This window comes from Balaenoptera borealis (assembly GCF_965194805.1).
Source record: "Balaenoptera borealis genome assembly, contig: HAP1_SCAFFOLD_2714, whole genome shotgun sequence".
In the NCBI taxonomy this organism is placed as follows: domain Eukaryota; kingdom Metazoa; phylum Chordata; class Mammalia; order Artiodactyla; family Balaenopteridae; genus Balaenoptera; species Balaenoptera borealis.
In genome coordinates this window covers 1-23,989 of record NW_028121669.1, presented here as the reverse complement: position 1 = coordinate 23,989, position 23,989 = coordinate 1, and the positions used below count along the sequence as shown (strand labels likewise).

Below are 23,989 nucleotides of genomic sequence, written 5' to 3'. Positions count from 1 at the left end.
CCCTGAGTATGGAGATCGTATACCTCTCATCACTTCAGCCAACAAGGAAAGAAATCAACAGTAGACTGAGAGTGACAGGTGAGTACATCAAATCAGCATAGTTTTTTGAGTTGAAGAAATTTTACTATCATGTCAACTCTGGCCTTCTTATAAATTTAACTTGTCAAAATAGTCCAATGGCTTGTTATCATGGATCCAATTCCATAGAGATCTCCTGGCAGTGGAGTTCCTTTAAAAATCCGGTGGGGACTTCCCTGGGGGCACAATGGTTGAGAATCCGCCTGCCAGTGCAGGGGACACGGGTTCGATCCTTGGTCTGGGAAGGTCCCACATGCTGCGGAGCAACTAAGTCCGAGCGCCACAACTCCTGAGCCCGCGCGTCTAGAGCCCGTACTCCACAACAAGAGAAGCCACCGCAATGAGAAGCCCACACACCACAATGAAGACCCAACGCACCGAAAAAAAGAAAAAAAAAATCCTGGGGATATAATTTTCAGTAAAAGAACAAATTATATCTCAGTCCTCATGACTAAAGAGAAGTATCAAATAGAAGTAGGTGGAAAGGTGGCTTTCATTCTCAGTTTGTGGGTTCTGAATCTGAAAGAATTATTGTCCTTACCTCAATGAGACAGAGAATTGTAACCAAAATCGTCACTACTACAGTTACAGATATTGCCAAGATGAGTTTGTTGTTACAGCCATATCCTGGAACTTCTTTTGTGAGCTAAAAAAATAAATGACAATTTTTTAAAAACAAGGAGATACAAGGGATGAAAGCTAACTCTTCTTAAACCTATTCTAAACAATAGCTAACTATTCTTAAACTACTATAAAACCCAATCCTTTCAGGCGAGTAGCTTCTATAAGAACAAGCTAAATTTAATGTTATTAATCTTATCATTAGCCTTTTCTTCTACAATTTATTTATCTACAATTTAGTTGTCTTGTGTTATGTCTTCTTCTCGTCTACCCTAGGAATAGTGGCACACTCTCTAATTGACCCAAGTGGGAGATCACTGTCTTAGCCAGTTTCACGGCTGAAGATAAGATACAGACTAGGAGCCCGTGGTATTCCTGCCTGGGCACGTTCATGGCATGTCCTAAACTGAGTAAAAGTCCAGGTCCCATGTTTCAGGGGTTCTCCTCACCTCACTTGACTCCTGCTCTTTCTGCTCACTCTGGGCTTCTGTGCTCTCACTGACAGAGTTGTCACTTTTCCACTGGTCCGTATCCCATTCCGCTTTGGACACCTTTACTTCTTGCTGCTTGCTGAGAAGCTTCATCAGGAGGCCTGTTCTAGAGATGAGGTTGGCACAGGCCAGCTGCACGTGGGTCTCCGAGCAGTCTATTTTCAAAGTCTGGATAACATGAGAAATGAGCCTTCGCATGTCATTGTTGGGGATGAGGGACTGCAGCTGCTGCTTTAGCTGAGTTTCAACTTGATCACCCGGGGATGTGAACCCTAGGAAAGTGAAGCCTGTGGGCTTAGAGGATAATTCAGTGCCCGTGTTGTGCTACTCCCATTGTGTTTCGTTGGTGTGTTGAACAGTTGGCATACTGTTGTCTGCAGCAACAGTAGAATGTGCAGTGGAGACGTTCCTATGGGTAGTGTTTCCAGGGCCGGTTCCTCCTGGCAGACTAGAGTTTCCTGTAGAAATAATTTCTTCAGAAACATTTTGTGCAGTATTGTTTTCTTAAGTAGTGTTTTCTATCGAAGGGTCTGAAAGAGAAAATAATTCTGGAAAAGGATTTCCCTGAGAAGTCACTTCTCCTGAAGATGAAACAGCCTCTCGCGGAGGGGAATTTATGAGACTCCTCCCTACAGAGAACGGAGGGCTTGCAAGCATCACTCTATTGGGTGAAATTTTCTTTCTGAACTTTCGACTCCTTTTGACTTTGGGTTTTCTGTGGACCCGATGAGTCCTAATTTTATGGAAGATGTATTATTTCCCAGAATGTGAGATTAGTTCAAAATCCTTAATATTTCTAACTCTAGCCTTTGCATCTTCTAAAACAAGTATAGTGTTGGATAAGTCTTTTGATTTGCTTTTAACCTCAGGTGGGGATTTTGGAGGGATGGAGGCAGAAGGCCTGCCCTTGAAGTACTGTTTCAGGGTAGAGGAACCTTCTGCCTTGTGTTCCTTTATGAATGAAGACTCTGCATTGGAGGACTTTCCCACCAGCTTCCTGGGCCTCTGCACCATGAGTAGCTGATTCAGCTTTCTTGGGGATGGCCTCCTGAGCCTTCTTTCTTCGGCAGTGCTCGCCACAGATGGCTGGGCATTCTGTTTCCCCCAGACGCTCTCATCTCCCACTGCTTGGAGGTGCATTTTCTGTAGGCCCCTCGGGCCCTTGAGGACCCTGTTCATTCTCAGCAGCTTTTCCTCTGTACTCTTAGTCTTTGCTAGGCTGTCTTTCTGTGGTTGGGCAGTTTCCAACTTCTTTTGAAAGATGTAGCGTTTATACATGGCACTTAAAAGGTTGGAACGCGTACGCGTGGCAGGTTTTTCTTCCTTTTTCACCTCATCCATTTTTTCTTGAGTTTCTGCATCTAACAAATTTTCCAGAAAATGGAGTTTCCTCCATCTATTTTTATTAGTTGAATTGTTGCGTACACGTTTAACAGAAGGGCTCCTTGTATTGTTTTTCAAAAGGCCCAGCGGCGTATCTCCATCTTGTGTATTTGAAAAAAGAACTTGAAGGAATGGTAATAATGTTGATTCCACATCTCCTAGATTTCCCTCTGAGATATAAGGCAGTATGTAAATTCGTGCCCTGATAATATCACTGTTTTTATTAAAGTCCAGCTGCTCATTCATGAAGCCTGACAAGCTGATAGCACTTTTATCTGAGGATGCCCTCTCTGACTCAATAGTCAGCTCGGGGCTGTTGTTCTTCTTCCACGCTTGTAACACCTTCATCAACGATCCTTCTGCATTCCCTAGAGATGTTTCTTCATCTCTCAAAAAAGAGGAGACTGTTTTTGATCATTGAAGACTGATGGGACAGCTTTTTGTCAGGCCACAGCCAAATAAATTAGGAATCAGTCAACGTTTGAGTGCCACTTAGGAGAAAAAGAAACCCACACTTAAGCCTATGACTGGCAACAACAAAATGTGAAAAAGGTATCTCTTGAAAAAGTGGCTATCTACTCAGAAAATTCTGTAGCGTGAAATATAGTAACTATATTCAGGATTACTCCACTGGTTCCCAGGGGCCAGTACTCAAGAAAAGCCAAGGCTGGAAGACAAATACTCCCCATCTCAGCTGGACTCTCTGCAGATCTACTGTGACTCCTCACATTCACATACCCCATCCTGTCCTGCCTCAGAGGCAGAGGAGTGTGAGGCTTCCTCTCTCCACCTCTTCAGTGTGCTTGAGTTCTTGCTACTATCACAGATGTCCACGACAACAACCGCCGCTAACAGGTGGTCACCTGGACATTCTCTTCTCCACCCACCCACCGAGTCCTTTGCTCAGTCCCTGCTTCCATATATCCCAGCCGCCATAACAGAAGGCTCTATACAGAAAAAAACACTATGTCCGCCGTGGCTCTTTGCTAAAATTTGGGCAGGGATCTAGGGTATATGTTACGAAGAGTTGCCAGATTGTTTGTCAACGTGGAATGTTCAACAAATCAATGGAATAATACTTGAGGTCCTAAAATGCAGAAGGGAGAAAGCAACTTGTGTCAGATGGCTACTTTGCTTTCATTTCATTTTACTTCTAATATTTCCAGCTTTACTTGGGGAACCATCCAAAGCTTATAACTGTGTGAAGGTAATGTGTACCATTGTGTAGCTGGGCTTCTCTTCCAAAAGGATTAAAAGTATTTTTGGTCAGGGTCAAAGGAGGAGGGAAGGGTCATGAGAAAGGAGGAGCATGGGCTTGCAGAGAGCCCCAAAAAGGGGACAGGAGATCGGGGCACTAGGGTCATAGCACTTAACACCTCTGATTTTGTTTTTCCTCGCCTGTAAAAGGAGATGAAAAATGCCTTTTCTGCACACTTCTGGGCGAGAAGGGAGTAATATAATTAGTAAAAAAATTGTTTGGGGCAGTTCCCTGGTGGTCTAGTGGTTAGGACCCAGCACTTTCCCTGCTGTGGCCCGCGGTCAATCCCTGGTTGGGGAACTAAGATCCCACAAGCTGTGTGGCACGGCCAATAAAAAAAAAATTGTGTTGAAAAATCAGCAATATTGTCTTTATAGAAGTAGCAAAGTGTTATTATATATGACGTGCTCTAGATCACTGAAAGAGCCCTGTATTCAAGCTACCTGGGCAGGAAAGCACGTTTTGGAAGTCATCAAGTTAGTGCCAATAAATCTAATATATAGAAAAATAGTTGAAAGCCCCTGAGTGTTTTGTGGATAGAAAAGCTTGAGATTCAGAGCAAGTTCAGAGCTGGACAGTCTAAGAATAAACTAGCTCTCCCATCCATTAGAAGGGCTAGGTAGCAGCTTCTGGTTATGGAACCAGAAACTCTCAGGCTCCCAATAGGACATAAAACAGCATCACTTGTACTCTTTATAAAATTGCAGAAACAAATAAAAGAAACAAAAATATATTTACACCTGTCCTAGAAGACAAAGGGTAGTTGAGACCTAATGTATATAAGATCAGTTTACAAACTGTGACGCACTCTACGAATAAGTTCTCATTTGCAGAGAGCACAGCATAGGATATGTGGCCATTAATGTTAATTCCCTTCCCCCTTCCATGCCTTTCTTTTGTTCCTTTATGTATGCGGATCGGTTACATTATTAAGCTAACTATGTACCTGAGCTCTTATTAGCTTAATAATGTAACCAAGAATCTGATTTTCAGCAAGGGGGTAGTTCTTAGAAACGTAGGGAGCTGGAACGCTGAATGAATGAATTAAAATAATGCAATTACATCATTAATTTGAAAATTTATCATCACTGATTAAAAATAAAAATTATTAAAAAATTAAATTAAAATTTAAAAATTTATTATCCCGCAATTGAGACTCACCACAACGTGTGATGTCTGTCAGGCATTCACTGTCACAACGCAGCTTGACTGTCTTACAGACAACCTCAATAGTGTTTTTAAATTGGCAGAGGCAGCAGGCCATACGGCTAGGTAAGACCCTATAAAGGGAAACACAGGTAATTAAATTCGTGGTAAAAGAGTTACTTGAGTAGGTAGAAGAGGTAGGCCAAGGCCACTACAGACCAGTGCAAAAAGGAGTTCTTGGGGCATATGGACTGGAGAACTGGATAGCGGCCGGTTGGCCAATTGCTGCTCTTGACTGTTGTAAATAAACAAAGAGGAGAAGAGAGGTGCCCAGCAGAAGGATTAGGATGGCAGCAGGTATGGTATGCCTAGAAAAAAGGGAATAGGGATTAGAATTGGGTGACATTGATCTGTAGTTTAATTCAGAAGTATCTCCTTCCAACCCGAAAGCCTCACTTGGGGTTGAGAGTACACAGGAAGAAGGCGGACTTCTAAGAAGAGTCTGAATAAGACCGCACCTTCTGGAGTCCTTTTCTCAGTTCCTATTTGTGAGTAGTAATATATTAGAAATCATTCTAGTAAGAAAAAAGCATCGTGTGGTTAAACAATAACAGAGATCGCATTGGCCAAATCTGGACAAAAGGAACATTCCAAAGAATAACATTATCATTATAATAAGGTATAACATAGTTAATTTTTAAAAAAGCACATGAGTTCACAATGCTACTCAAAATGAAAAGTGGGGGAGCTCTTCTTTATAGAATAATGTCAGCTAATAAATGCAAAAGGAATGATAGAATTAGGAAAGTGTCATTTTGCAACTATCAATGTAATAATCGATTCAGACAAGGATTATCATTGATGCACAGTTGGGTGAAGAGTTGTTTGAAAGTAGGATCTTCACTGATCCCAACGTATCACCCCACATATTATTTATCAATTACCAAGGGGAAAAATAACTTTACAATGGAGAGATATGCAACATACCACCTTAGTCAAGTGATCAAACTTAGCACTGGGCCACCTGAAGTGATGAAGTATGAAGAATACATCACCTATATAGTATTCTTCCCCAAAATGTTTACTTTGAATCTAATGAGGAAACAGACAAATCCAGATTGTGGGGCAATTTACAAGACAACTGGCTTAGACTCTTCAAAAATGCCAATGTCATAAAACATCAAAAAAAATAGTAGGGAAATATTCTAGATTAAAGGAAACAAAGACATGACATGCAATGCCTAATCTTTAACTGGACCCTGTATCAAAACAAAACAGACTTAAACTATGTTATTGGCTTCTGGCCAAGATGAAGTAACAAGGACCAATTTGACCTCCCACCTGAAACAATGAAAACATCAGACAGGACATATGAAACAACAGTTTTCAAGAAACTGGACCTCAGGCAATAAAGTTCAGTGATCCCGAGGAGATGGGAAATAAATGAAGTGATCCCTCTAATTGCCCTACCTTACTTCTCTGAGAGAGTTTCCAGGTCATGGTAAAGGGAAGAGAAGTCCAGGCAGAGACTGGTGGACTCCCTGACTGAGGAAATGGAGCTGAGAGTCTGGGAAAACCAACGTAACTAGAGTTCACAAAGCAGAGTATCAGAGAGAAAAGAAGTGCACAGACAAAGAACTCTGGAGATATGCAGAGGGATCTCTTGAGAATTCAACAAAGTATTGGTCAGTACATTTCTGTGAGGAATTCCCTGATGCCAGGAAAAGAACCACATGAAAGGATTAATAATAAGAATAACTGGATATCACACAGGGTTGTAGGAATAGTACCTGTTCCTACAAGTCAGACTGCAAAACCTCATGATACTCAGAAAGGACTTGTCTCCGTAGTTGCATATAGTGAGCTCCAGACTAAAGGCTACTTGGACTCCTACCCAACGAATCTTACACACTAGACCTAAAAGAATAAAATTGTTCTGAGTAACTTAATTTCACCCGAAACAAAGCCCAAGCATTTTACAGGAATATGTATATATATATATATATCACACAATAAACTAAACCTCACAATATCTGGGATCATATGAAAAATTGCCAAGCATGCAAAGAAGTAGGAAAATATGACCCATACTGAGGAGAAAAGGCAATCAATCAAAACTAACCCATAATCCATACAGATGTTAGAATTGGCAGAAAAGAACATTTAAAAAGTTATTACACATGAAGAAAAGTTATTACAACTGCATTTCATATGTTAAAAAACCCAGAATAAACACTGAAAATGTTAAGTATAGGCATGGAAAATGTAAAACAGACCCAAATTGTGCTTCTAGAGGTTAAAAACAATGTCTAAATGAAAAAGACACTGAACGAGGTTAATGGCAGATTAGACACTGCAGAAGAAAGGGTCAGTGAACATTAAGGCATAGTAATAGAAACCATCCAAAATGAAACAAAAAGAGTAACAAAACAAAACAACAACAAAAATGAATAGAGCCTCAGTGAGTTGTGCAACAACTTCAAGTGGCCTAATACATGGGTACTTAGAGTCCATGAAGGAGAGGAGAAATACAAAAATTTGAAGAAATAATAGCCAACACTTTTCCAAATTGGTAAACACTATAAACCCACAAAGTCAAGAAGATCAACGAACTTTAAGCATAAGAAACATGGACAAAACTACACCAAGGCACAAAAAATAATCAAATTGCTCAAAACCAGCAATAAAGAGAAAAATTTAAAAGCAGCCAGAGGAAAAACCTATACACTACGTACAGAGGAACAAAGATAACAATGACATCAGAATTCTTGTTGGAAACAATGTAAACGAGAACTCAGTGGAATAACACCTTTAAAGTACTGCATTGAATTCTATCAAGCTAGAATTCTATACCCAGATCTGTCCAAACAAAAGCAAAATGAAGGCTATCTCAGACATACAAAAGCTGAAAGAATTCATTACTAGTAGACTTTCACTATAAGAAATGGTAAAAGAAGTATTTTTAAGCAGAAGGAAAATGACACTTGTTTGGAATATGGATCTACACAAACGATTAAGAATACTGGAATTGGGACTTCCCTGGTGGTTCAGTGGTTAAGAATCTGCCTGCCAGTGCAGGGGACACGGGTCCCATCCCTGGTCTCGGAAAGTCCCACATGCTGTGGAGCAACTAAGTCCGTGCGCCACAACTCCTGAGCCCGCGCGTCTAGAGCCCGTACTCCACAGCAAGAGAAGCCACCGCAATGAGAAGCCCGTGCACCGCAATGAAGACCCAACGCAGCCAAAAAAGAAAAAAGGAAACAAAAAATCCTGGGAATATACTTTTCAGTAAAAGAACATAGTGTATCTCAGTCCTCATGACTAAAGAGAAGAATCAAGTAGTAGTAGGTGGAAAAGTGGCTTTGATTCTCAGTTTGTGGGTTCTGAATCTGAAGGAATTATTGTCCTTACCTCAATGAGACAGAGAATTGTAACCAAAATCGTCACTACTACAGTTACAGATATTGCCAAGATGAGTTTGTTGTTACAGCCATATCCTGGAACTTCTTTTGTGAGCTAAAAAAATAAATAACAATTTTTTAAAAACAAGGAGATACAAGGGATGAAAGCTAACTCTTCTTAAACCTATTCTAAACAATCGCTAACTATTCTTAAACTACTATAAAACCCAATCCTTTCAGGCGAGTAGCTTCTATAAGAACAAGCTAAATTTAATGTTATTAATCTTATCATTAGCCTTTTCTTCTACAATTTATTTATCTACAATTTAGTTGTCTTGTGTTATGTCCTCTTCTCGTCTACCCTAGGAATAGTGGCACACTCTCTAAATGAGCCAAGTGGGAGATCACTGTCTTAGCCAGTTTCACGGCTGAAGATAAGATACAGACTAGGAGCCCGTGGTATTCCTGCCTGGGCACGTTCATGGCATGTCCTAAACTGAGTAAAAGTCCAGGTCCCATGTTTCAGGGGTTCTCCTCACCTCACTTGACTCCTGCTCTTTCTGCTCACTCTGGGCTTCTGTGCTCTCACTGACAGAGTTGTCACTTTTCCACTGGTCCGTATCCCATTCCGCTTTGGACACCTTTACTTCTTGCTGCTTGCTGAGAAGCTTCATCAGGAGGCCTGTTCTAGAGATGAGGTTGGCACAGGCCAGCTGCACGTGGGTCTCCGAGCAGTCTATTTTCAAAGTCTGGATAACATGAGAAATGAGCCTTCGCATGTCATTGTTGGGGATGAGGGACCGCAGCTGCTGCTTTAGCTGAGTTTCAACTTGATCACCCGGGGATGTGAGCCCTGGGAATGTGAAGCTTGTGGGCTTAGAGGATAATTCAGTGCCCGTGTTGTGCTACTCCCATTGTGTTTCGTTGGTGTGTTGAACAGTTGGCATACTGTTGTCTGCAGCAACAGCAGAATGTGCAGTGGAGACGTTCCTATGGGTAGTGTTTCCAGGGCCGGTTCCTCCTGGGAGAGTAGAGTTTCCTGTAGAAATAATTTCTTCAGAAACATTTTGTGCTGTATTGTTTTCTGAAGTAGTGTTTTCTGTAGAAAGGCCTGAAAGAGAAAATAATTCTGGAAAAGGATTTTCCTGAGAAGTCTCTTCTCCTGAAGATGAAACAGCCTCTCGTGGAGGTTACTAAATAACCAAGAGATCACTGAAGAAATCAAGGAGGAAATCAAAAAATTCCTACAGACAAATGACAATGAAAACACGACGATCCAAAACCTATGGGATGCAGCAAAAGCAGTTTTAAGACGGAAGCTTATAGCTATACAAGCCTACCTAAAGAAACAAGAAAAATCTCAAGTAAACAATCTAACCTTACACCTAAAGGAACTAGAGAAAGAAGAACAAACAAAATCCAAAGTTAGCAGAAGGAAAGAAATCATAAAGATCAGAGCGGAAATACATGAAATAGAAACAAAGAAAACAATAGCAAAGATCAATAAAACTAAAAGCTGGTTTTTTGAGAAGATAAACAAAATTGATAAGCCATTAGCCAGACTCATCAAGAAAAAGAGGGAGAGGACTCAAATCAATAAAAGTAGAAATGAAAAAGGAGAAGTTACCACAGACACCGCAGAAATACAAAGCATCCTAAGAGACTACTACAAGCAACTCTATGCCAATAAAATGGACAACCTGGAAGAAATGGACAAATTCTTAGAAAGGTATAACCTTCCAAGACTGAACCAGGAAGAAACAGAAAACATGAACAGACCAATCACAAGTAATGAAATTGAAACTGTGATTAAAAATCTTCCAACAAACAAAAGTCCAGGCCCAGATGGCTTCACAGGTGAACTCTATCAAACATTTAGAGAAGAGGTAACACCCATCCTTCTCAAACTCTTCCAAAAAATTGCAGACGAAGGAACACTCCCAAACTCATTCTATGAGGCCACCATCACCCTGATACCAAAACCAGACAAAGATACTACAAAAAAAGAAAATTACAGACCAATATCGCTGATGAATATAGATGCAAAAATCCTCAACAAAATACTAGCAAACAGAATCCAACAACACATTAAACGGATCATACACCACGATCAAGTGGGATTTATCCCAGGGATGCAAGGATTCTTCAATATACGCAAATCAATCAATGTGATACACCATATTAACAAATTGAAGAATAAAACACTTATGATCATCTCAATAGACGCAGAAAAAGCTTTTGACAAAGTTCAACACCCATTTATGATAAAAACTCTCCAGAAAGTGGGCATAGAGGGAACCTACCTCAACATAAAAAAGGCCATATACGACAAACCCATGGCAAACATCATTCTCAATGGTGATAAACTGGAAGCATTTCCTCTAAGATCAGGAACGAGACAAGGATGTCCACTCTCACCACTATTATTCAGCATAGTTTTGGAAGTCCTAGCCACGGCAATCACAGAAGAAACAGAAATAAAAAGAATACAAATTGGAAAAGAAGAAGTAAAACTGTCACTGTTTGCAGATGGCATGATATTATACATAGGGAATCCTAAAGATGCCACCAGAAAACTACTAGAGCTAATCAATGAATTTGGTAAAGTTGCAGGATCCAAAATTAATGCACAGAAATCTCTTGCATTCCTATACACTAATGATGAACAATCTGAAAGAGAAATTATGGAAACACTCCCATTTACCATTGCAACAAAAAGAATAAAATACCTAGGAATAAACCTACCTAGGGAGACAAAAGACCTGTATGCAGAAAAGTATAAGACACTGATGAAAGAAATTAAAGATGATACCAACAGATGGAGAGATATACCATGTTCTTGGATTGGAAGAATCAATATTGTGAAAATGACTATACTACCCAAAGCAATCTACAGATTCAATGCAATCCCTATCAAATTACCAATGGCATTTTTTACAGAACTAGAACAAATCATCTTAAAATTTGTATGGAGACACAAAAGACCCCGAATAGCCAAAGCAGTCTTGAGGGAAAAAAACAGAGCTGGAGGAATCAGACTCCCTGACTTCAGACTATACTACAAAGCTACAGTCATCAAGACAATATGGTACTGGCACAAAAACAGAAACATAGATCAATGGAACAAGATAGAAAGCCCAGAGATAAACCCACGCACCTATGGTCAACTCATCTATGACAAAGGAGGCAAAGATATACAATGGAGAAAAGACAGTCTCTTCAATAAGTAGTGCTGGGAAAACTGGACAGCTACATGTAAAAGAATGAAATTAGAACACTCCCTAACACCATACACAAAAATGAACTCAAAATGGATTCGAGACCTAAATGTAAGACCGGACACTATAAAACTCTTAGAGGAAAACATAGGAAGAACACTCTCTGACATAAATCACAGCAAGATCTTTTTTGATCCACCTCCTAGAGTAATGGAAATAAAAACAAAAATTAATAAATGGGACCTAATGAAACTTCAAAGCTTTTGCACAGCAAAGGAAACCGTAAACAAGACGAAAAGACAACCCTCAGAATGGGAGAAGATATTTGCAAACGAATCAACGGACAAAGGATTAAACTCCAAAATATATAAACAGCTCATTCAGCTCAATATTAAAGAAACAAACAACCCAATCCAAAAATGGGCAGAAGACCTAAATAGACATTTCTCCAAAGAAGACATACAGATGGCCAAGAAGCACATGAAAAGATGCTCAACATCACTAATTATTAGAGAACTGCAAGTCAAAACTACAATGAGGTATCACCTCACACCAGTTAGAATGGGCATCATCAGAAAATCTACAAACAGCAAATGCTGGAGAGGGTGTGGAGAAAGGGGAACCCTCTTGCACTGTTGGTGGGAATGTAAATTGATACAGCCACTATGGAGAACAGTATGGAGGTTCCTTAAAAAACTAAAAATAGATTTACCATATGATCCAACAATCCCACTACTGGGCATATACCCAGAGAAAACCATAATTCAAAAAGACACATGCACCCCAATGTTCACTGCCGCACTATTTACAGTAGCCAGGACATGGAAGCAACCTAAATGCCCATCGACAGACGAATGGTTAAAGAAGATGTGGTACATATATACAATGGAATATTACTCAGCCATAAAAAGGAACGAAATTGAGTCATTTGTTGAGACGTGGATGGATCTAGAGACTGTCATACAGAGTGAAGTAAGTCAGAAAGAGAAAAACAAATATCCTATATTAAGGCATGTATGTGGAACCTAGAAAAATGGTACAGATGAGCCGGTTTGCAGGGCAGAAGTTGAGACACAGATGTAGAGAACAGACATATGGACACCAAGGGGGAAAAACTGCGGTGGGGTGGGGATGGTGGTGTGCTGAATTGGACGATTGGGATTGGCATGTATACACTGATTTGTATAAAACTGATGACTAATAAGAACCTGCAGGATAAAAAAACAAACAAACGAAACAACTAATACTAAACTTTCATTGGGTTATCTGTATGGAAATATGTTAATATAAATGTTTCAGACATTACGTGAAATTTCTAAAAATCTTATATGTTCTGGTATCATGTTATAAGTCATAATTCTAGTTATTACTTTAAAATGTATATCTCAGAAAAAACTAAATTTCATTGTCAATTGCACTATTATGAACTTTCATCAAATCTTTATCCGTGGTCATTTTTAAGTCTTTTGTCAGTTACAGACAGTTCTGGGTGTACTCTGATGCTTTTGCAAATATGTTCCTATAAAAGGGTTTCATCTTCAAGGAATTCATAGAAAAGACTCTGACAAGTACAGGTTTCTGGGAACTGTACTGCTGAACTGAATGAATAAGCATTTTCAGAACTCTAATGGAAAGCTGATGAACTCATAAAAGTGCTAACAAAAGATCAAGATGAAAAAAAAAATTAATTACATGGCACTGAGTGAACTGATGAGGATGAGTATAATTTTTGTGACTTTCTGTTTGAATTAAAAAGAAAAAATTCCACAAGGACTCAGAGGTAAAGAATATAGAAATCAATTTTCACTGCAAAGTAAAGGAGCTGTTACAGTGGAGGATTACTGGACTGAATGTCAATATTATGACATAGTATGAGTGTGTTTCGTGTTTGGTAATGGCAATCATTGTTGCTTTTGTTGTGGTCATCCATTTACAATGCTTGGTGTCAGTCTATTTATCTCTTGTAAAAATAAAATACAGTGTGTGTGTGTGTGTGTGTGTGTGTGTGTGAAAAAAAAAAGAAATTCTCTAGGATAATGCTGAAAGGACAAAGAGTCATCTTAAAGCTGCTACTAGTAGCTAAGTTGTGAATACTTGAACATCAGTAAGAAAAAGTTATTATCATTATATAAGAAGTTGAGTCTGTGCCTGTGAATGATATTCAAAGAGAGAAAAGTTAAAAATAAAGTATATAAGAGCTACTTTTACTACAACTAAAGGACATATCATAGGACATTTATTTTAATGAACTTTGAGTGAGTACTGAAAAAAAAAAGGTCTTACCTAAAACCACAATCAGCAGTTTCCGGAATGCATCTGTCATAGCCTTCTGAATAGCAAGCTTCTGGGTTACCTTCCTTTTCATAAGGAATGATAATGACCCTAAATCCAACCAAAACAGATGAATTTAAAATGCCTATCTGAATAACTGATTTCTAGGTTATGTGTTTAAAACTAAAAATGCATCTGTCATTCTTAGATCATTATCTTAGTGATTAAGGGCAGGCACAACACTGGGGTATGGTTGAATGTCTCTGTTGTAGGTATACCCTGGCATGGCACATTTTTACTGCTCAGATCTATTCTGGAAGTTCCTAAAATACTCGATGGGAAATGCAAACCAAGAACGTGGCACAAATCTCATGTTACTCACAGATTTCAAATGGACAAGCTGAGGCTACACTGCTACAGACCCTGCTCTCCTGTGCGTAAAGGGCTGGATTCATACAGTGAGATAGACTTGGTGGTAGTGCAGATGATCTGGCCTCTCCTCAACCATCACCCACTCAGGTGGATGGTGGAGCCTCCTCCACTCCATTCGCTAACAGTTCCGCCTCTGACGTAAAACCCTAAGCCCAAGTGCCATGGATTCTAGGAAAAAACTCAGTACCAGTCGGAATCCCCTTTCTAGGGATCTACATTTACTTTTTCCGCTCAGGCCCCTCTATAGGAGGCAAAGGACTGAACATTTACACAAGAGTTTATTTCAATCTTTAGACAATGATTTTGTTGGGATAACTGAAGGCCAGAAGACATCTGTATTTGAGGGATTATTTTAGCAAAAAACAAATTATTAACCAAAAAAAAAAAAAAAAAAAACAACTAACTAATTTTCCCTCCTCCTAAGTTTCTTGGCAGGCAGTCAGTTCTAAAATTCTAAAGTTTAAGGTGCTGTCAGGTATTGCCTAAGATAAAAACCTATATTGTCAGGCAGAAAAATTCTGCCCAGGGCTTTAGTTGCTTAGCCAAGGTGATGATGTATCTAAAAGTTGAGTTTCAGAAAGAAAGGAAAAAAGAGAAATCCCACTCCCTCACCTCCCCACACACACACATACTGGAAAACAGACCTTCCTCCAACTTATCCAAAGGTTCCTCAGCCATGCCAGCTGCAGGACTCCTGCACTCGTGGGAGGGCAACGCCACCTCTAAAGCACAGAAGAACTTCAGGCTTTGCTTCTGAAGTGGTGTCACAATATCTTCATTTTCCCTTTCTTCAAGGTTAGAAAGATCCTGAAGCTGTTAGGATTTTGAATTAAAGGCTAGACTTCAAAATATGCTGGTGTTAGCGATAAAAACTAAACTCCAGCAATCCCAGGTAATACTTTAGGTATGCTATAGCTTCAAAGTCAAGTGAGACTTGCAAATGAATGACTAAATATAGACAACACTTTTTTATTATATACCATACAAATACTGGAGAAAATTATGGACACCACCATCCAAGTCATTGAGATTATCACTAATTCTAGGTGGCAGGCCAATGCTCAGATACTTCCATGTGGAAGCCTCTCACATCTCCTCCCCATAGCCCTGCTCTATGCTTCTCTCTAAAGTCTAGGAGTTCAATGTTGAAAGGAGTCTGGTTAGTCAAAGAAAATCTACAGAGTTTACCCTGATGATCCTTTTTGACCACCCATTGAAACCAAAGTAGTAATTTGCCAATTCTTGGCATCTGGAGCTGTTCAGGGCAAGCGTATTATGTCGAACCGCCTTATGTCTGGTGCCGAGACGACCCTAAAGACATAAAAGACCTAAAAATATCACAACCCTACATAGAGACTTATTTTGAATATACCTGAGATTTATCAATACCAATTTCATAGAGTGAAGATTAAATAGAACATTTTAAGCAATGAGTTCAAAGTGAACCCTAAATAAATGTTATTTATTATTTTTAAGTCAGTACCTTTCTGCATCATTTCCAGGGCCCCTGATTAACCGGAAGGTTCCCTGACCTCTGGTGGTGAAAGTGATGATGAAAGCAACAAAGGAAGCCCAGCAGAAGCCTATTACGGGGCTGGGGGTAAGCAAAGGAAGTGAACTGTTTTAGTCATCTCATCCTGTATGAGATGAGAATATGACCTGAAGACGAGATAAGATAGACCTGCAACTGAATTAGGACCTTAATCTGTAGCACCCCCTCCCCAAGTTACTAACCCCTGTTAGAAGAGGGAATACGTATACCTCTATAAATGGAAATAAAGCAACCAAAAGAATCAGAGGTTCATCTGCATTAACAAGCTTCTTTGAGAGTGCAAATATTTCCAGTCTTAGCTCTCTAAATAACTTACATATTACTGTGGATTTTTTTACATCACTAGTTCTTTCTTAAATGTCTATTTCCATTTCGAACAGGGTGTAGTATAGAAATACAGTCATAAAAATTCAAATAATACAAATAAAGTCAAAGCATTGTTAATTCTTTTTTGATGTGTTTGTGCATCTTCCTCCGTCACTAGTTTATGAGCTCCTTAAGTGCTTGAAGGAACCATATATTATTCTTTCCTTGTTACCAGAAACAAGCATAGATCTTGGCATATAATAGAGGAGTGATGGTCTGTTGACTGAGTGAATGAATGAGTACATAAGAAAATGAAATTACTTTCTCCAACTGAAGCTGCCTGCTGGGAAGGAGAAATGAAGACTAATTTTTAAATGTGGAGTGTCGCAACATTTAAAACAGGGAGGCTAGGCCCTGTACGGTGAGTCATAATGGAGCGGTCCTGGACAATTAGGAAGCTTCAGAAGGGCTCTGAGTCCCTGGGTAGTAGAGACAGTTGACATCTGGGATAACCTGGCCACAGTTCTTGCTGGCAAACATTTCCCTTCGTGCTACTGAGAAAAACTCAGATACATTAGGCCTTTCCTTCATTTTAGTTGAAGATGTTATTCTCTTGTCTGTATGTACAAAAAATACAGAGGAAAAAAGATAAGAAGTATGTATACCTGCTAATGAATAAAAGAAGACATAATTGGAACTTCCCTGCTGGTGCAGTGGTTAAGACTCTGTGCTCCCAATGCAGGGGGCCCGGGTTCGATCCCTGGTCAGGGACCTAGGTCTCACGTGTATGCTGCAACTAAGAGTTTGCATGCCACAGTTAAGGAGCCTGTGAGCCACAACTAAAGGAGCCTGCCTGCTGCAACTGGGGAGCTCACCTGCCGCAACTAAGGAGCCCGCCTGCTGCAACTAAGACCCGGTGGAACCAAATAAATAAATAAAATTTAAAGAGAACGCATAATTAAAGTAGGTAACAATTTCGGGGCTGTGGGTAGTAAACTAAGGCTCTGCATTAAAGAAATCTAATACGAATGCCCTTTTCTCTCAACTCTATAGTGACTTGTAGAACATTTTCTTCATTACTCTATCAGTGCGGGCTTTATGCTGTGAAAATCTCAGAACCTAAGCTTATGGAATGGTCTTAATGTCCAATGTGAAAAAAGAACTCATTACTCACAACTGATACCAAGTAACTGTCTCATAATCTTTCCAGGATCATGCGTAATATCTCAGTGGTTATGTGAAATGGGAAGTAAAATTGGATGGCATGTTAATATGGAATAAGGTTTCTACAATGCATTAAAGGATATTTTAACCATTTTCTGGAATCTGAATGGAGTTCTGAATAGGCAGTTTGAGAGTGATGATGATGATGAAGCCTCCTTTATGTTACATCTGACAAAAGTTTGTCAAGCTCGGGACTTCCCGGGTGGCACAGTGGTTAAGAGTCCGCCAGCCAATGCAGGGCACACGGGTTCAATCCCTGGTACGGGAAGATCCCACATGCCGCAGAGCAACTAAGCCCGTGTGCCACAACTACTGAGCCTGTGCTCTAGAGCCCGTGAGCCACAACTACTGAAGCCCGCGTGCCTAGAACCCGTACGCCGCAACAAGAGAAGCCATCGCGATGAGAAGCCCACGCACCGCAAGGAAGAGCAACCCCCGCTCGTCGCAACTAGACAAAGCCGGCGCACAGCAACAAGACCCAACGCAGCCAAAAATAAATTAATTAATTAATTTAAAAAACAATTTGTCAACCTCACAGATTTAAAATCCACATAAAAGTAAATATAAGGAAGACTCTTGTGAAGATTCCTTAAATTAAGGGGCAGCATAAAATGACATGGTGTTTAACATCACTTAAGTTTGAGTTTGGCCTCTAGTTTCCACATTTACTGTCATGAACCTTAAGTAAGTCACTTAACCATCCTGAGTTCGAGTTTCTTCATCTAAAAAAAAAAAAGAAAGAACTGGGGAACTGGGGGATCAGTGGAGCAGTGCATCTGAGAGCATTCTGTACACCACAGTGCTGTACAAACGCTGGCCTTCCCCCCTCCCCCACCCCGGGATCTTACTTCCCAGACCAGGGATTGAACCCGGGCCCTCAGCAGTGAAAGTGCAGAGTCCTAACCACTGGACCCCCCAGGGAATTCCCGATGGCCTATTAGTTTTAAATTCAGCACTTCATCCCAGTAGAGCAAGGAATTCCACATTTGGACCCACCTTCACTGGAGATGCCTAAAAAAGCTGCTTCTGGTCGCATGCCTTTTGGGCTCTGTGGGCATCCCTTGCTGAATAAACCTTGATGATGGCATAGAACCCAGGACCGGCCACTGCTGCGTTTGGGACGACTCGGACCGAATACAGAAGGCCAAACTGGGAGAAGACTGTGAACAGAGAATGCTGTAGGGTGGTCCCATGCTAAGTAAGTGCAGGCAATTTCACGCCCAGGAAGCCAAACCGCCCGTTCCCTTCCATTCCCCCAGCCCTTCGCCGCAGGCAACTGCGGTGATCCTGCAAATCCAAACACTTCTCATTTCATGAACAGGTTTCCCTCTGAAATCCTAAGCTTCGAGAAGCATTAGGAGGCAATGCCGGCTGTTGGGAGCTATCTCTCAAAAATCTGTGGGGGCGAGCTGACTGCTCAGGTCGGCTCTAGAACTAAGATTCCTCTCAGCGGACACCACAGGCAGATGAGGTGCTGAAGCAGTACCCCGGGGAGCCCAGTTACTGAGGCGCGAGGTGGCTTCCTCCAGCCCTCCCTCCGCCCCGGCTCGGCTCACTTACAAGGCCTCGGCCGTGGGTCCAGAGCTCAGCTCCCACACCAGCAAGGTTTTGTCACCCACGATGGGAACCACAAATGTTACCAACGGCACCATCCGACCGTTACCGCTCGTGCGCGGCTCAGTGCGCAAGCGGACTGCGCCTGCGCACGCGCGCCTGCGGACGGGCGTCTGCGCAAGGCGTGTGTGGTCGCACGCCTGCGCAGGGACATATGCGCACGCGCGATAGCGAAAGGGCTTCTGCGCCCGGGCGCCTGCGCACGGACGTTTGCGCCCGCGCGTCTGCGGACGAGCGTCTGTGCACGGCGTCTATGAACCCCCTTCTGCCTACGCGCGCATACGCACCGACTCTCCGCACGCGCGGCAGCGCAGACGTAGTGCGCAGGCGCTGTGCGCAGGCGCGCGTGCGCAGATGCGGTGCTCAGGAGCGCGTGCGCAGACGCGGTGCGAGGCTCGAGCGCGCAGACGCCCGTGCGCAGGCGCGAGTGCGCAGACGCCCGTGCGCAGGCGCAGTCCGCCTGCGCACCGAGCCGCGCACGAGCGGTAACGGTGGGATGGTGCCGTTGGTAAATTTTGTGGTTCCCATCGTGGGTGACAAAACCTTGCTGGTGTGGGAGCTGAGCTCTGGACCCACGGCCGAGGCCTTGTAAGTGAGCCGAGCCGGGGCGGAGGGAGGGCTGGAGGAAGCCACCTCGCGCCTCATTAACTGGGCGCCCCGGGGTACTGCTTCAGCACCTCATCTGCCTGTGGTGTCCGCTGAGAGGAATCTTAGTTCTAGAGCCGACCTGAGCAGTCAGCTCGCCCCCACAGATTTTTGAGAGATAGCTCCCAACAGCTGGCACTGTCTCCTAATGCTTCTCGAAGCTTAGGTTTTCAGAGGGAAACTTGTTGCTGAAATGAGAAGTGTTTGGAGTTGCAGGCTCACCACAGTTGCCTGCGGCGAAGGGCTGGGGGAATGGAAGGGAACGGGCGGTTTGGCTTCCTGGGCGTGAAATTGCCTGCACTTACTTAGCATGGGACCACCCTACAGCATTCTCTGTTCACAGTCTTCTCCCAGTTTGGCCTTCAGTATTCGGTCCGAGTCGTCCCAAATGCAGCAGTGGCCGGTCCTGGGTTCTATGCCATCATCAAGGTTTATTCAGCAAGGGATGCCCACAGAGCCCAAAAGGCATGCGACCAGAAGCAGCTTCTTCAGGCATCTCCAGTGAAGGTGGGTCCAAATGTGGAATTCCTTGCTCTACTGGGATGAAGTGCTGAATTTAAAACTAATAGGCCATCGGGAATTCCCTGGCGGCCCAGTGGTTAGAACTCTGCACTTTCACTGCTGAGGGCTGGGGTTCAATCCCTGCTCCGTGAACTAAGATCTCGGGGTGGGGGGGGGGCGGAAAAGGCCAGTGTTTGTACAGCACTGTGGTGTACAGAATGCTCTCAGATGCACTGCTCCACTGATCCCCCAGTTCCCCAGTTCTTTCTTTCTTTTTTTAGATGAAGAAACTCGAACTCAGGATGGTTAAGTGACTTACTTAAGGTTCATGACAGTAAATGTGGAAACTAGAGGCCAAACCCAAACTTAACTGATGTTAAACCCCATGTCAGTTTATGCTGCCCCTTAATTTAAGGAATCTTCACAAGAGTCTTCCTTATATTTACTTTTATGTGGATTTTAAATCTGTGAGGTTGACAAATTGTTTTTTAAATTAATTAATTTATTTATTTTTGGCTGCGTTGGGTCTTGTTGCTGCGCGCCGGCTTTGTCTAGTTGCGGCGAGCGGGGGTTGCTCTTCGTTGCGGTGCGTGGGCTTCTCATTGCAATGGCTTCTTTGTTGCGGAGCACGGGTTCTAGGCACGCGGGCTTCAGTAGTTGTGGCTCACGGGCTCTAGAGTACAGGGTCAGTAGTTGTGGCACACGGGCTTAGTTGCTCTGCAGCATGTGGGATCTTCCCGGACCAGGGATCGAACCCGTGTCCCCTGCAGTGGCAGGTGGACTCTTAACCACTGTGCCACCCGGGAAGTCCCGAGCTTGACAAACTTTTGTCAGATGTAACATAAAGGAGGCTTCATCATCATCATCACTCTCAAACTGCCTATTCAGAACTCCCTTCAGATTCCAGAAAATGGTTAAAATATTCTTTAATGCACTGTAGAAACCTTATTCAATATTAACATGCCATCCAATTTTACTTCCCCAGAATTAACATTTCATTATGTGCCTCCATTCAGCCACCATTCCTTTTTCAAGGACCTTTTCAATTCCTCTGACTAAGTGAGTGAGGCTTCGATTTCCCAGATCTTTCACTGTATAATTGTGTGTCTTCTCTGATTGGCTTCTTGCTCTGGCTACTTCCCACTGACCTTGCTGACTATTCTCACCCATATTTCTTTACTCACTGATTTCACCTTTATTGAATCTGAGAACTCTCCTCAGATGTGACTCCAGGTGCACTACCTCCCACTTCTGTACCCTGTTTAACACCCTCTTCAATCCTGGCTGTACCCCCTGGGATTGAAATGCTTTTGTCTCCGACATTCTTTAATTTGCGGCCCTGCGACCATTTCACATAACCACTCAGATATTACGGATGGTCCTGGAAAGATTATGAGACAGTTACTTGGTATCAGTTGTGAGTAATGAGTTGTTTTCTTATATTGGACATTAAGACCATTCCATAAGCTTAGGTTCTGAGATTTTCACAGCATAAAGCCCGTCGCTGATAGAGTAATGAAGAAAATGTTCTACAAGTCACTATAGAGTTGAGAGGAAAGGGCATTCGTATTAGATTTCTTTATTTAATGCAGAGCCTTAGTTTACTACCCACAGCCCCGAAATTGTTACCTACTTTAATTATGCGTTCTTTTTAAATTTTATTTATTTATCTATTTGGTTGCACCGGGTCTTAGTTGCAGCAGGCCGGCTCCTTAGTTGTGGCTCAAGGGCTCCCCAGTTGCGGCACATGGGCTCCCCAGTTGCAGCAGGCAGGCTCCTTTAGTTGTGCCTCGCAGGTTCCTTAACTGTGGCGTGCGAACTCTTAGTTGCAGCATGCACGTGAGACCTAGTTCACTGACCAGGGATCGAACCCGGGCCCCCTGCATTGGGAGCACAGAGTCTTAACCACTGCACCAGCAGGGAAGTTCCAATTAGGTCTTCTTTTATTCATTAGCAGGTATACGTACTTCTTATCTTTTTTCCCCTGTATTTTTTATAAATGCAGACAAGAGAATAACATCTTCAAATAAAATGAAGGAAAGGCCTAATGTATCTGAGTTTTTCTCAGTAGCACTAAGGGAAATGTTTGCAAGTAAGAACTGTGGCCAGGTTATCCCAGATGTCAACTGTCTCTACTACCCAGGGGCTCAGAGCCCTTCTGAAGCTTCCTAATTGTCCAGGACAGCTCCATTATGACTCACCGTACAGGGCCTAGCCTCCCTGTTTTAAATGTTGTGACACTCCACATTTAAAAATTAGTCTTCATTTCTCCTTCCCAGCAGGCAGCTTCAGTTGGAGAAAGTAATTTCATTTTCTTACGTACTCATTCATTCACTCAGTCAACAGACCATCACTCCTCTATTATATGCCAAGATCTATGCTTGTTTCTGGTAGCAAGGAAAGAATAGTATACGGTTCCTTCAAGCACTTAAGGAGCTCATAAACTAGTGACGGAGGAAGATGCACAAACACATCAATAAAGAATTAACAATGCTTTGACTTTATTTGTATTATTTGAATTTTTATGACTATATTTCTATACTACACCCTGTTCAAAATGGAAATAGACATTTAAGAAAGAACTAGTGATGTAAAAAATCCACAGTAATATGTAAGTTATTTAGAGAGTTAAGACTGGAAATATTTGCACTCTCAAAGAAGCTTGTTAGAGAGAGGAAACGGTAGCAGAAGAGTAGGATGCGGAGATCACCTTCCTCCCCACAGATACATCAGAAATACATCTACACGTGGAACTGCTCCTATAGAACACCCACTGAACGCTGGCAGAAGACCTCAGACCTCCCAAAAGGCAAGATACTCCCCACGTACCTGGGTAGGGCAAAAGAAAAAAGAAATAACAGAGACGAAAGAATAGGGACGGGACCTGCACCAGTGGGAGCTGTGAAGGAGGAGAGGTTTCCACACACTGGGAAGCCCCTTCGCAGGCGGAGACTGTGGGTGGCGGAGGGGGGAACCTTCGGAGCCGCGGAGGAGAGCGCAGCCACGGGGGTGCGGAGGGCAAAGCGGAGAGATTCCCGCACAGAGGCTCGGCGCCGAGCAGCACTCACCAGCCCGAGAGGCTTGTCTGCTCACCCGCCGGGGTGGAAGGGGCTGGGAGCTGAGGCTCGGGCTTCAGAGGTCGGATTGCAGGGAGAGGGCTGGGGTTGGCGGTGTGAACACAGCCTGAAGGGGTTTGTGCACCACGGCTAACCGGGAGGGAGTCCGGGAAAAGGTCTGGAGCTGCCGAACAGGCAAAAGACTTTTTCTTGCCTCTTTGTTTCCTGGTGCGTGAGGAGAGAGGATTAGGAGCGCCGCTTTAAGGAGCTCCACAGACGGGCGCGAGCCGCGGCTATCAGCGCGGACCCCAGAGACGGGCATGGGACGCTAAGGCTGCTGCTGCAGCCACCAAGAAGCCTGTGTGCGAGCACAGGTCACTCTCCACTCCTCCCCTCCCGGGAGCCTGTGCAGCCCGCCACTGCCAGCCCGCCCAATCATTGTCTAAAGATTGAAATAAACTCTTGTGTAAATGTTCAGTCCTTTGCCTCCTACAGAAGGGCCTGAGCGGAAAAAGTAAATGTAGATCCCTAGAAAGGGGATTCCCATTGGTACTTGAGTTTTTTCCTGGAATCCATGGCACTTGGGCTTAGGGTTTTACGTCAGAGGCGGAACTGTTAGCGAATGGAGTGGAGGAGGCTCCACCATCCACCTGAGCGGGTGATGGTTGAGGAGAGGCCAGATCATCTGCACTACCACCAAGTCTATCTCACTGTATGAATCCAGCCCTTTACGCACAGGAGAGCAGGGTCTGTAGCAGTGTAGCCTCAGCTTGTCCATTTGAAATCTGTGAG

The 23,989-nt window shown here is 42.7% G+C and overlaps 1 protein-coding gene and 1 long non-coding RNA gene across 24 annotated transcripts; one reads left to right on the top strand and one right to left on the bottom strand.

Moving 5' to 3' along the window:
- Window positions 1–9: 9 nt before the first annotated feature.
- On the bottom strand, window positions 10–19,225 carry LOC309621969 (leucine-rich repeat-containing protein 37A3-like). 22 transcript variants are annotated; one of them, XR_014240366.1, is made up of 7 exons: window positions 18,938–19,171; window positions 18,378–18,541; window positions 13,880–15,610; window positions 8,918–9,489; window positions 8,389–8,493; window positions 1,149–5,111; window positions 10–724 (listed from the first exon to the last, which is right to left on the bottom strand). XR_014240366.1 is itself a non-coding variant. In XM_082409220.1 (4 exons), exons 1-4 carry the CDS (start codon window positions 19,031–19,033, stop codon window positions 1,944–1,946), a joined length of 1,326 nt encoding a protein of 441 aa, XP_082265346.1. In that variant the 5' UTR covers window positions 19,034–19,152; the 3' UTR covers window positions 731–1,943. The 22 variants fall into 22 exon arrangements, 3 of the variants coding, with proteins under 3 accessions (XP_082265346.1, XP_082265348.1, XP_082265347.1); XR_014240367.1 differs by having other exon boundaries at window positions 18,378–18,557; window positions 18,942–19,171; XR_014240375.1 differs by lacking the exon at window positions 18,938–19,171 and having other exon boundaries at window positions 1,149–3,064; window positions 4,993–5,111; window positions 18,378–18,879.
- A 195-nt stretch (window positions 19,226–19,420) lies between these two features.
- On the top strand, window positions 19,421–22,634 carry LOC309621968. 2 transcript variants are annotated; one of them, XR_014240364.1, is made up of 3 exons: window positions 19,421–19,583; window positions 19,984–20,147; window positions 20,423–22,634. It is a non-coding gene; the product is annotated as an uncharacterized lncRNA (long non-coding RNA). The 2 variants fall into 2 exon arrangements; XR_014240365.1 differs by lacking the exon at window positions 19,421–19,583 and having other exon boundaries at window positions 19,597–20,147.
- The last annotated feature ends 1,355 nt before the right edge of the window (window positions 22,635–23,989 follow it).